Source organism: Notamacropus eugenii, chromosome 5, assembly GCF_028372415.1.
Source record: "Notamacropus eugenii isolate mMacEug1 chromosome 5, mMacEug1.pri_v2, whole genome shotgun sequence".
NCBI lineage: Eukaryota > Metazoa > Chordata > Mammalia > Diprotodontia > Macropodidae > Notamacropus > Notamacropus eugenii.
The window spans coordinates 204,740,910-204,755,376 of record NC_092876.1 but is presented as its reverse complement, the minus strand read 5'-3'; the positions used below and the strand labels follow the sequence as shown (position 1 = coordinate 204,755,376).

Genomic DNA, 14,467 nt, shown 5'->3' with positions numbered 1-14,467 from the left:
AAAAGGAAAGGTCAGAAGAAGGATACTATAGACACAAAAGTGACAAGGCTTTGCAACTGATAAGACGTGACAAACAAGAAAAAAGCCTCAGCATATAGGTAGAAATTATAGTTTTAAGCAGAAAGGTTATTCCTATTTTGTATATATTAAATCTGAAGTATCAACTAATTACTCAGGTAGCTGTATTCAACAGCTACCTGAGTAATAACACAATGGAGTCCTAGAGAAAAGTTGAGTGAAGAAACACAGCCTTGACAATCATCTTGATGGGAAGTGATTATCAAAGTCATTTATGATAACAGATGAAATACCACAGAAGAGGGTATGAAGAGGGGAGAGAAGAGGTCCAAGAAAAGAACCTTGGGGGAATATGGCACAGGAAGAAGAAAAGCAAAAGTGACAAAGGAATGCTCAAGAAGATACTAGAAGCAGGATGCAGAGGGAAGGGAATAGACAACCATGACAGCAAAAGGAAATAAAGGTATTAGGAAGGAATTATCAGTCTGTCAAATGCCACAGAGTTATGGGGAAGGGTAAATTCAAATAATGAAGTCTGACAAAAGCCCTTTTGACTTAGTGACATAGAGGTTTGTCAGTATCCTAGAAGATCTTTCAACAGAATGATGTTTTATCATTAAAAATAAACAATAAGATTTTTTAAATCACATTTTAAACATAAATGACCCTTAAAAGTAGAATCTTAATCAGTACAAATTTCAAAATCATTACAATTACTTTCACTTCCCACAAAGCAATTACTATGTATCTTTTCTTGTACTACTTTGACTCATTTTATAAACTGATTTTGGCATTAAAAAAAGGGAAAACAAAGAACTATTCCCACTTGATATTTCTATATTTGTTTTTTTTTTTAATTAACTTACTTGTGACCCAAGTGCTTGAGAAAGTATCCCAATACCTTCAGAGCTTGAACCCAAATACTTTCACTTTTGGAAGCCAATAATTTGTAGATCACTCTAAGAAGAAATGAAATTATTATCTATTGTTTGCTAATAACAAAAACAAACATTTCCTTAGTATCTGCTTCATAAGAAAATAGAAAAATATGAAGTATCATTCTATTTCAATAATATTTCATGCAAATTTTGACAATGGGTATTTGCATCAGCTTTAATAGTTTTAATTTTTTATTCTAAAAGAATATAAACACCAAGAGCATTTCCAAATGAAACTAAGAATCTCAATTTCATGCCATTTGTTTTCCTTAAGTATATAATAAAGTCCACATGCTATTTTCCAACTTATCCTGCTATCTTTGTTGACTTCTGAAATTCTTTTCTGTGTATTTCGAGTTCTCTTTTCCTGCCATCACGATTACTAACTTCTCTCTCCACCACTCTACCCAAAGTTAAAAAAATAATATTTAAGTATAATCAAGAACAACAAAACCATACAATGACCAAGTCAAAAAATGTTCTTTTGAACTGAGCTTCTCACCTCTCTTTTTAAGTAACAGAAAAGATGCTTTCTCTGGAAACCTAAATGATCACTGCTTTGATCGGAGTTCTTAAGTCATGCAAAGTTATTTTCATTATAATACTGTCTTTGCATAAACTGTTCTCCTGTCTGTACTCATCTCAATATGCTATAGTATATATCATTAGGACTCTCTAAAACTATCTCTTTCATCATTTCTTCTAGTGCATTACATTCATAAATAATTTTGTTCATTCATATCTCAAGTGAAAGACACTCTTGTAGATAATAATTCCTTTTTTTCCCCTTCTTTTTAATTCCCTATTTGAGATGAGGAATTTTGTTCTGCTTGAGACTCTTTCCCATCTGGTATTATCCTCCCTGTTACCCACTTCCCCACCCTTGCCCTTTGGGAACAAGATGGGTTTTTCTGCTTACAAGTGCATTATCCTACTTCTTAACTTACACCCCCATCCTTACTTATTTCCCTTTTCATTTTTAGGTATTTCTACTCCAAGATTTGTATGTTCATTAATTAGTTCAGATAAGAATAAAGTACATCTGATGTCCATTCTCCTCACCCCTTCTTCCATATTTTAATTCTCTCCTTATGTAGCCCAATTATGAGACATAGAAAATTACAGCCCCTTTGTCCACCTTTCAACAGAACTCACTGTACATTATTTTGTAACTTTATCTACATTATACAACAAGTTGCCTCTCTGTTAAAGAATAAGCTCTTTGATGACAGAAATACAGTTATATCTAAATATTTTACCTCCTCTAATGTCCAGTACAATATTCTGTACAACATTCTGTGTTAAAATATGTTTCATTGTTGGCCAATTTAGAGATTTCATAGATGCTTTACTCAATTCGTAGCTTTTCTAAATTGCATCTTGGTGTGAACTGCATCATTTAAAAGTTGGAAAAGATCTAAAAGGTCCCCAAGGTTCCACTTTTTTCTGAATAACCAACAAGCATTTATTAAATACCTAGGATGTAGTTATTCTTAGCAATACGGTGATCTAAGACAATTTCAAAGAACACAGGATGGAAAATGTTATCCACCACCAGAAAAAAGAAATAAAGATGTCTGAATGAAAATTGAAGCATGCTTTCATGCTTTTTTTACTTCATTTTTTTGGGGGTGGGGAAGGGTTGGTCTATTTTCTTTTACAACATGACTAATATGGAAATATATTTTGCATGACTGCACATGTATAACCTACACCAAATCGCTTGCCTTCTCAATCAGAGGAGAGGGTAAGGAGGAAGGAAAAGAAATTGGATTTCAGAGTTTTTTTTAAAATGTAAAAAAAATTTACATGTAATTTAAAAAAATAAAATATTGGAAAAGAAATATGAAAAAGTGTGTCTAGTATGTGCTAGGTTTAGGTAGTGATGATTGATGAGGCTACAAAGGAATCCAAAACACTTCGTTGCTTACAAGCTGGTATGTGGGAGATGATACATAGATAAATAGGTATATATACAGAGCAGATGAAAGTTAACTTTATCAGAACACTATAGCAGCTAGAGGGATTATGAAAGGCCTCCCATAAAAGACAAAATCTGAACTCAAACTTAATCATTTTTTTAATCTTTTTTTTTTTGAGAAGCTTAAATTTTTTCTCTCTTCTACTTCCCCAAGGCTGAAGAAGAAAAAAGAAAAAAGTTTTGAACAAGTATGAATAGTGAAGCAAAATAAATTCTTACATTGCTCATCTTCACAAATATATACCTCATTCTGCATCTTAAAGTCATCAGCTCACTTTTAGGAGATAAGTAGTATGCATCCTCATCAGTTCTCATGGAATTCTAGTTGGTCATTATACATTATTCAGTTTTTAAATCTTTCAAAATGGCTTATAGTTAACACTGTATAAACTGTTTTCCTGGTTCTGCTCACTTTATATACATCAATTCATACAAGTATTCCCAGGTTTCTCTGAAATGCTCCCTCCATTTCATCATTTCTTCTATCACAATATTATTCTATTATATGCATATATCGCAATTTGTTTAGCTGTTCCTCAACTGACGGGCAGCTTAATAGTTTCCAAGTCTTTGCCTCTACAAAAAGAACTACAATAAATATTCCTGTACATATAGGTCCTTTTTTTCTTATTTGATCTCTTTGAGGCACAGACCTAGTCAAGACATTGCTGGGTCAAAGGGTATTTATTTAGAGTTTAGTAACTTTGGGGGAATAATTCCTAATATATTTCCAGACTATCTGGTCTAATTCATACATTAACAGCATTTTTGAGTTGAATCTCGAAGTAAACCAGGGAAACTAAGGCACAGGTAAAGAAGCAGATCATTCTAGGAATGAGGGATAGTTATTACAAAGGTCTGAAGAAATAAACATAAGATGTGGATTACCTAAGCCAAGAAATGGAAGTTCTGCGTTAAGATTCATATATTCTCTTTGAGGTGGTACTCTTTCCAATATTGAATATCATGGGAAAGCTTTATTTTACCATTATTTCTCCTTTAGAAATTACTATTACAAGGAACAGCTAGGTGGCACAGTGAAGAGAGCTCTGGTCTTGGAGTCAGGAGACCTGATTTCAAATTCAGTCTCAGACATTTGACACTTACAAACTGTGTGACCTTGGACAAGTCACTTAACCCCAACTGCCTTGCTTTCCATCCTCCACCCCCACCCCCCAAAAATGATGGAAAAAATGGCCATTACAATTCCTTCATTCATATTACTTCAACTTTAAATCTGTTCCCTGTCTTATCTCTTCCTAATCATATCAAATTTAATGAATACTTTTATTTTCCCAAGATTCCACTTATTTTTAAATACACCTCGCTTTCTTATGTCATTAATAGAGTTTTTGTCTGTTTCATTTCTTTCCAAATCAATTAAAAGATCTTCCTAAAATTTATTATTTTACTTGCCTCATCTGCAAGAATGAGCCAGTCAGACAAATATTTTTCTGTGTAGCTCTGCAAATACCCAATGTTGATACCTAACAATACTATTTATTATCTTACCGTATCCCATTTCTTTGATCAAAGGCAGGTATCATTGAGGCTGGGTGTTCTGACATCAGAGCCACTAATAACTGCAACACATCATGTATGTTTTCATCCTACAAGGAATGATCAGCAATATTTTATATGTTAAATTTAATTACACTAATTATATACACTAATTATAAAATAAAGAATTCAAGGAAGACTCATAAAACTTACCTCATGCATTGTTAATAGATAATTTAATATACTCTGAAGTTCATCTTCCTTGACCCCTCGATCCTAATAGAAAGGTAAAATAAAATCCAAAATGTTATATATTAGTAAAGAAAACTATAGAATGAATATCTTTTAAAAGAAAAAAAATATAGCCAAATGGCAATCATGTCACAGACATTAAAATTATTTTATACTTCACAGAATAAAAGCAGCTCCAAAGTCATAAACTTTAATTACAGCTAAATTTAAGTAAATCAATAACCAAAATGTTACATTTAAATGGAAAATAAACATCACTAAAATATGGATGACAATCACTATCAAATGTGATTTACTTTCAGGTAATTTATGGTTACATTCAAATTACATCTTTCTATTCATTAAATATCAAATTAATTTCCTCTACACTATAATATATATGTTCAAATGCCACTCTCACATAGATAACTCTCTTTTCTATTCAACATATTTACTCCCTGGGATAATGATTTTCTTAAAGAAAATATGTGAAATATTAAGTTCTACAAAAACCAATACGCTATTTGTTATTTTGATAAAATAAAAAAAAAATTCCGTTAGGTCATTTGTTATCATGATAGGGATTTGTAATTCTCTTAGACAATAAGACTTAAAAGTTACAAGACCTTTTAAAAGCAAAAAATAAAGCAAAAACATCCCAATGAATTAATAAATAAGTTTACCTTTAATATAAGCTGCTTCAAAAAAAGTAGCATAAAGGCTCGTAGTGATATAATTTCTTTTTGTGAGGGCCTGGGGCCATCTAAAATAAAATACAAACAATGCTATTTTAAATTACCTTCATGCAATTATTTTAAAGACTATCATATTTTTCTACATTTCAGAGACCATATGTCAATGCTTCCTATGAAGTAGACTACATCATATGCTTTCTTAAGAAAATTTCAACTCTGGTGACATGTTCCTGTCAAAAATTAAAAACATAATTATATATGTACCAAAAGGTCCAATAATGTACCAATAATGCTCAGTAAGTATATGAAAACAGGTTCAAATTTTTGCTATTTGACTTTAACAGTTCCCCAAAATCTGCTTTATCATGTGAGACAGACATTCGATCTGCAAGAACAAGATTTAAGAGTACAACTATTGTATTTCAATCCACAAAATAATTCAAAAACAAATCAGTTTAGAAAATGCTACTGTATGCTTTTATAACAACATCATCAAATCAAAATTTTTAGCTTTTCACGTTTTATCAACTGGAAATTATTAATAGCCAGTGCTCCTCAAATTATGCACATATTAGAGTAAGGAGAACAAAGTAAATAAATTCTAATTTAAAAATCACTTTCAGTTTTCAATGATTCTAATGGAACAATTCAACTAAAGGAATATGATAGGCTTGTTTACTTCAAACTCCCAGAAATCTAAAGGAACTTAGAGGTCATTAATCTAACTTTCAAACTGGAATTTCAAACTAATTTCAAACTAAAATTCAAACTGGAATTTCCTTGAAAATATCCAAGTTCATCCTGGCTCCACATAAAGGCTTCTAGTGACTGAACACCCACTATTCTTCTAAATTAGCCCATTCCACTTCTAGACAAATCTAACTATTGAAAAGTTACTGGGGATTTTTCCCCGTTAACCAAGACTAAACCAAACTCAAGTTTCTACTCATTATTCCGACAACTGAGCTGTGGCAATGAGCAGAAAAAATATACTCCCTTGTAAACATAAAAGCCCTTTAAAAACCTAAAAGGCTATTTTCTTTTTTATATTTAATTTTTATTTTAATGAACACATTTTCCCTCTCCTACCTCCTAAAAAGGGAAGATAAAATTCATAGTCAAGCAAAACAAATTCCAACACTGGCCCTGTCTATCTTAAATCCATAAAGATAAGCAATTTTGAAAGACTTAAGAACTCTAAGCAATGCAATGAACAACCGTGATTCCAGAAGACAGATGAAAGATGATAGTGTTTCTTAAGATATCTTCCTATGACTAAATATATCAATTAATTTCAACTAATCCTTGAAAGAAACGCTACCTAAAACTCTCTTAATTATGGCTGACCTCCTTTGGACAGGTTAAAATTTGTTTGTGTCACTGCAAAAATAAACAATCTGGAATTAAATATAATATGCTAGATGGAGTCAGCAAATAAGAATTTATTAAACACTTATATGTCAGGAACTGGGTTAAAACCCCAGGGATACCAAGAAAGGCAAAAAACAGTTCTTTCTCTCAAGGAGCTCACATTCTAATCGGGGAAAATAACAACACAAACAACTATATCCTAACAAAATATAAGGTGTCCCAAAAGTGTTTGTGCAGTTTTGAGCTTACATATGCTGGACAAATTGGGGATAATCGCAGAAGAAAGTCACTAACATTAAGGAGAATTGGAGAGAATTCTCCAGTTCTTTTAGAAGTGGGAATCTTTCTGAGATTTGAAGAAAGACAGGAAAGCTAGAAGGTAGACATGAGAAGGCAGAACATTTCATGGATGAGGGACAACCAAAGAAAATGCCCAACCAGGAGATGCAATGTCATGGGAAAGAGATGGAGCCACCTCACGTTCTTTGTGGTATTTTTATTCCTTAAATGCTTAAAAAAAATCTGTTAAAGCATTTTTTAAAGAAAAAAAGCATTCTAGAATTCCGACAATTTGAAGAAAAGCACAGAGGCCTAGAGTTTAATGCAATACTTTATGCTTTTTTCTTAAAAAGGACATTTTTTTCCCTTTTTTAATTCTGTGGCACATAACATGTTCAAAGAACAGTTTTGTTTTTCCTAATTTTATTGAGCTGCAGAATTCATACAAGTCTTGTGAAATGAAGTCATCGAAAACACCAGTGCTCTCGATTCACAGTATATACTTCTTCAAATCAGATTCTTAGCTGAATCTAGTTATTATTCAGTCATCGTTAGTCCTGTCTGACTCTTCATGATCCCATTTGGGGAGTGTTTCCTGGCAAAGATACTGGATTGGTTCGCCAGGGGAGCTAGGTAGTGCAGTGGAGAGAGTACCAGTTCAGGAGTCAGGAGGCCCTGAGTTCAAATCTCTCCTCAGACACTTGACACTCACTAGCTATGTGACCTTAGGCAAGTCACTTAACCCCAAATACCTCATCCTGGCTCATCTCCAGTCATCCTGATGAATATCTGGTCACTGGATTCAGATGGCTCTGGAGGAGAAGTGAGGCTGGTGACCTGCACAGCTCTCCCTCACTCAAAAACAAAGTCAAGTGCAAGTCATGTCATTATTTCTCTGATGGCATGGTCCTCTTCAGCAATGAAGGACAAACACACTGGATTGGTTTGCCATTTCTTTCTCCAGCTCATTTTACAGATGAAGAAACTGAGGCAAACCTGGCTAAGTGACTTGCCTTAAGGTCATATAGCTGGCAAATGTCTAAGGCCAGATCTGAACTCAGGAAGATGAGTCTTCTGACTTCAGGACCAGCACTTTGATTTACTGCACCATCTAGCTGCCGCTTACATTTGCATATATTTTGTATTTACTTATCTGTGTACAAGGTGTGCTCTTCCCCTTTTCTCCTCCTGAAGAAGTCAAGTAGGAATTCTGGTCTCAAGATTTATTCCTAGCATCTTAACATTAGGACAAATATTTCATGAATTTTATTGAATACTAGATTGCTTATTTTATACCAGAAGCACTTAGAAATTATATTTTCATTTCAGGATTTCAAATAAAATGATACACTATGTTTTTTCCCCAAATATTCTAGTGACACTGTTATTATTATCATTTTTATACTCTACTAAAAATTTAGTATCACTTTATCACTTTGTCTTGCTCCCACTTACCTCCATCACATGAGAATTTCTTGCTTTCATAGTTTAAAATATCCCATATGAAGACTTGTCTCCAGGTACCTAACTAGATCTTAAGTTCTTTTATAGGGGATAATCTTCTGGAGGCAAGGAAATTGTTATTTTTATCTTTATTTTTACCAAAGCCTGGCTCAGTATATGGCACACAGTGGATACTGAATAAATGTTTGTTAAGTAGAGAGAAGTTATACCTCTGCCTACAGAAGAATTATCTTTCCTTAGGAAACTTATTCTCTTTTCTCCTCTTCTCAGAGAAAGAATAATATGCTAAAATGTTGAAAATTACAAATAACTAAGACTTTGCTTTTAGGAGAACAAGTATCAGCATAAAATCTGACATTAATTTTCTATGAAGCTTATTAAAGCAAATATGCTTGTTAATATCTTTATACTTAATTTTGTAAAAAAAAATAAAAATACATATATTTCTGAAGAAAACATAAAAGATGTTTTCCATCCTCGACCTACCCCTACATCAACCATAACTACTACAGGCATCCAATGTCAGTACAAAAGGCAAATGTGATTTAAAATTATTCAATGTTTTTCTATCTTTTCTGAGATATTTTTATGTCACCATATCAGCTTTGATTAATGCTTGCTAAAAGTAGAATATAATTTTACTAAGCATTTATAATCAGAATTCTAATGTTCTATATGAAGAGAATTGAGGTTTACTAAGAAAATGTTGGTGTCTACAAGATTTTGAATGGAAATTTTGAAATCTAAAGCTACATATCAAAAATTCTTTTTTGAACTTTCGGTATTAAAATAAACTGAATTCTCTTTTCATTTTACTGAAAATTTCCACAAATCTTCTTTATTCCCAGGGATATTACATAGCTCCAAACTTACACTTGTTGGTTCTACCAATATATATTTTTTTCTTTTTTCATTTATTTTAACTTTTCAACATTGACTTAAATAAAATTTAGAATTTCAAATCTGCTCCCCATCTCCCTCCTTCTCCCACCTTAGGACAGCATGTATCCTGAGTACCGTTTTCTCCAATCTGTCCTCCCTTCTATCAACCCCCTCACCCTGCCCTTCTTATCCCCTTCCCTTCTATTTTCCTGTAGGGCAAGATAGACTGCTATGCCCCATTTCCTATATAACTTATTTCCTAGTAGCATGTTAAAACAATTTTTAACACTCATTTCTAAAGTTTTGGGTTCCACATTCTCTCCAATTTCCCCTCCCTATTAACCCTCATTGAGAAGGTAAGCAATTTGATATAGGTTATACATGTGTAGTCATGAAAAACACTTCCATAACGGTCATGGTGTGAGAAACTAATATACCTCCCACCCTCCATTTTTTCTATTCTGTCCTTTGACCTGTCCCTCTAACAAAGTGTCTGAATTTGATCACCCCTCCCCCAATCTACCCTCCCTTCTATTACCCACATCCCATCGCTTCCTCTCCACTTTCCTGTAGTGAAAGACAGATTTCCACAACCAACTGAGTGAGTATGTTATTCCCTCCTGAAGTCAATTCCAGTGAAAGGAAGGCTCACATTCCCTCTTACCTTTCCTTTTTTCCTCTCCATTGTAAAAGCTCTTTCTTGCCTCTTTTATGTGAGATGATTTACTATATTCAGCCTCTCCCTTTCTCTTTCTCCAAGTACATTCCAATCAACATTTAACTGTTATTTAGATATCATCCCTTCATATTCAGCTCACTTGTGCCCACCCTCCCTCCCTTCCCCCCTCCATACATGTGTGTGGGTATATATGTACATACACAGACACATATACATTCACATACATATGTATATGTGAGTGTGCATACATACATATATATGTGTGTGTGTATATATATATATATATATATATATATATATATATATATATATATATACACATATATATGCAGACATTCCCTCCAACTACCCTAATACTAAGAAAGCTCTCCTGACTTACAAATATCATCTTTCCATGTAAGAACATAAACAGTCCCTTATGGTTTTTCTTTCCTGTTTACCTTTTCACACTTCTCTTGATTCTTGTATTTGGAAGTCAAATTTTCAAATGCTTACAAGTCCTCTATTTCATTGAAGTTCCATTTCTTCCCCCTGAAATATTATACTCAATTTTGCTGGGTAGATAATACTTGGTTTTAATCCTATTTCCTTTGATCTCTGGAATATCATATCCTAAGCCCTCCAATCCCTTAGTGCAGACACTGCTAAATCTTCTGTAATCTTGATTGTATTTTCACAATACTTGAACTGTTTCTTTCCGACTGCTTGTAATATCTTCTCCTTGAACTGGGAACTCTGGAATTTGGCTACAATATTCCTAGGAATTTTCCTTTGGGATCTCTTTCAGGGGGTGATCGGTAGACTCCATTTCTATTTTATCCTCTGGTTCTAGAATATCAGGGCAGTTTTCCTTGATAATGTCTTGAAAGATGATCTTTACACTCTTTTTTTAATCATGGCTTTCAGATAATTCAAAAATTTTTAAATTATCTCTCCTGGATCCATTTGCCAGGTCAGTTGTTTTTCCAATGAAATATTTCACATTGTCTTCTATTTTTTCATTCTTTTGGTTTTGTTTTATAATTTCTTCATTTCTCAAAAAGTCATTAGCTTCCATTTTGCTCCATTCTAATTCTGAAGGAATTATTTTCCCCAGTGAGCTTTTGGACTTCTTTTTCCACTTGGCCCATTGTGCTTTTTAAGGCATTCTTCTCCTCATTGACTTTTTTGGACCTCGTTTGCCATTTGGGTTAGTCTAATTTTAAAGGTCTTATTTTCTTAAGCTTTTTTTAGGGTTTCTTTTAACAAGCTATTGACTTGTTTTTCACGATTTTCTTGCATCACTCTCATTTCTCTTCCCAATTTTCCCTCTACTTTTTTTACTTGGTTTTCAAAATCTTTGAGCTCTTCCATAGCCTGTGACGAATTTATATTATTCTTTGATGCTTTAGGTGCAAGAGCTTTGGCTTTGTTGTCTTCTTCTGCTTCTATGTTTTGATCTTCCTTGTCACCAATGACATAAGAAAATACCTCTTCACTGAGAAAGTAGGAACAGATAGTCTGTTTCTTTTTCCACCTGGTTGCTTATTTTCCCTCCCAATTACTTGACTTGACCTCTTTATTAAATGGGGGGATCCAGAGGCAGCCACCCAGAGAATTCTCTGATTTTTTTAGCTCTGTTAGGTGAAGGGATCAAGAAGCAGCCTGCCTTTCAGCATTGGCTGCCACTGCCCTGGGGCTGAGTCCAGGGCTGAAGCTGAGACTGGGACCAGACCAACCTCCTCTCTTAGCCAAGTGAGAGATCCTTCCCACTGACCTTTGAAGCTATCTTTGGCTTTTTAGATTGAGAAGTCTAGAAACTACAGCAGCCACCATCAATTCAATAACTTAAAGTCTGCTCCACATCTGTCTGGGCCAGCCCACGCTGAACTGTGCTCTGCTCCCAGCCTAGCATGACAGACCCTTCCCGTCAACCTTCCAGATTATCATGGAATCAGAATATGCTTCAATCTGTCATTCTGCGGCTTCCGCTGCTCCAGAAATTGCTTGGGGTCATTTTTTACAGGTTTTTTGAGGGGTTTGGGGGGAAAGCTCCAAAAGGTCCTTGCTTCTGCTCTGCCATTTTGGCTCCATCCTCTACCAACATATTTCAACCACTGCTCTACACAGCCCTTAAAATATGGTGGTCTGAAGCAAACTAAACCCTATAGCTTACTTCAACTGTAGAAACAAGTATATAACCTTCTCACCTAGTTTACTGACCTGTTAAGTTTGGATTATTCTACAGAAGTCTGCATATAAATAAAAACAGGGCTTTTCAGTTTCATTCCTATCTCTGAGAAACTATATATTTAATGTGTCATTCAAATAAGATATTTTCCCAATGAATTCATAATACTTTAAAGGGCAGCTAGGTGGTGCAGTACATACAGCATCAGTGCAGGAGTCAAGAGGACCTGAGTCCAAATCTCACCTCAGACACTTGACACTCACTAGCTGTGTGACCTTGGGCAAGTCACTTAACCCCAACTGCTTCATCCTAGGTCACCTCCAGTCATCCTGATGAATATCTGGTCACTGGATTCAGATGGCTCTTTAGGAGAAGTGAGGCTGATGACCTCCCTCACTCAAAACAAAGTCAAGTGCAAGTCATGTCATCATTTCTCTGATGGCATGGTCGTCTTTGGCAATGAAGGATGAACACATGCATATAATAGTTTACATAAAGGTAAAGTAAGTATTTAGATTTTAAAAAATTTGCTTGAGAGTCTTGGAAATAAATGACTGTCAATTTACATGGTTGTCAACAGAGAAAGAAAAATTTCTTTGATATAAAAATACTAACTCTCATAATTTTTGTCCTTTTACATATTAGGATATCCTGTTCATGAAACAAAAATTATAACTGATACAATTACAAAACACTTTGCATAAATAAAGTCAGTGGAAAAACATCAGTTTCTCATGGATAGGCCGAGTTAATATAATGAAAATGAAAATTCTACCTATGAATTTACTTATTCAGTGCCATACCAATCGAACTATCAGATAATTATTTTCTACAACTAAAAAAAATAATATCAAAATTCATCTGGAAGAACAAAAGGTCCAGAATATCAAGGGAACTAATGACAAGAAATATTAGGGAAGGTGGCCTAGCCCTACCACATCTCAAATTGTATTATAAAGCAGCAATCATCAAAATCACTTGGTACTGGCTAAGAAACAGAGGTGTAGACCAGTAGGTACTGAAGACACAGTAGTCAATGAATATAGCAATCTACTGTTTGATAAACCCAAGGACGCCAGCTTCTGGGTTAAGAACTTCACTGTCTGACAAAAATTGCTGGGAAAACTGGATAACAGTGGGGTGGAAACTGGGCAGAGTCCAATTCCTGACACTGTATACAAGAATAAAGTCCAAATGGGTACATGATTTAGGTATAAAGATTGATACTATAAACAATTTAGGGGAGCAAGGAATAGTATATTTGTCAGATTTATGGAGAATGCAGAAATTTTTGACCAAAGAAGGGACAGAGAACATGATGAAGTGCAAAATGGATAATTTTGATTGCATTAAACTGAAAAGTTTTGGTACAAACTCAATGCAACCAAGATTAGGAGGGAAGCAGAAAACTGGGAAAGAATTTTTGCAAGTAGTGTCTGTGATAAAGACCTCATTTCTAAAATATATAGAGAACTGAGTCAAATGTACAAGAATACAAGTCATTCCCCAATTGATAAATGGTCAATGGATATGAACAGGCAGTTTTCAGAGGAAGAAATTAAAGCTATCTATAGTCATATGAAAAAATGCTCTAAAATCACTACTGATTAGAGAGATGCAAATCAAAACAATTCTAGGGTTACCATATCACACCTATCAGATTGGCTAATATGACAAAACAAGAAGATGACAAATGCTGGAGAAGATGTGGGAGAGTTGGAACACTAATTCATTGTTGGTGGAGCTGTGAGCTGATCCAACCATTCTCTAGAACAATTTGGAACTATGCCCAAAGGGCTACAAAAATGTGAATACCCTTTGACTCTGCAATATCGCTCCTGGGACTCTATCCCAAAGAGATCACAGAAATGGGAAAGGGTCCCCACATATTCAAAAATATTTATAGCAGCTCTCTTTGTGGTGGCCAAAAACTGGAAATCAAAGGGATGCCCATCAACTGGGGAATGGTTGAACAAGTTGTGGCATATAAATGTAATGGAATACTATTGTGCTATAAGAAATGATGAACAAGAAGACTTCAGAGAGGCCTGGAAACACTTATATGAACTGATGCTGAATGAAAGGAGCAGAACCAGGAGAACTCTGTACACAGCAACAACTACAATGTGTGAAGGATTTTTCTGGTAGGCTTAGTACTTCATTGCAATGTTGGGACTTTAAAAATTCCCAATGGACTCTTGAGGCAAAACTCCTTCCACATTCAGAGAAAGAACTATGGAATTGGATTGCAGAATGAAG

At 34.4% G+C, this 14,467-nt stretch overlaps 1 protein-coding gene across 6 annotated transcripts in view; it reads right to left on the bottom strand.

Annotated features, from left to right (window-relative positions):
- NBEA (neurobeachin) overlaps positions 1-14,467 on the bottom strand; it is a 783,989-nt gene that overhangs the window by 589,264 nt on the left and 180,258 nt on the right. For all 6 annotated transcript variants that reach the window (XM_072611897.1, XM_072611896.1, XM_072611899.1 and 3 more), the window contains 4 exons: positions 5,352-5,431; positions 4,651-4,713; positions 4,450-4,547; positions 885-977 (listed from right to left, as the gene is read on the bottom strand). In XM_072611897.1, the coding sequence (XP_072467998.1) occupies positions 885-977; positions 4,450-4,547; positions 4,651-4,713; positions 5,352-5,431 (334 nt within the window). The remainder of the gene's footprint in view (positions 1-884; positions 978-4,449; positions 4,548-4,650; positions 4,714-5,351; positions 5,432-14,467) is intronic.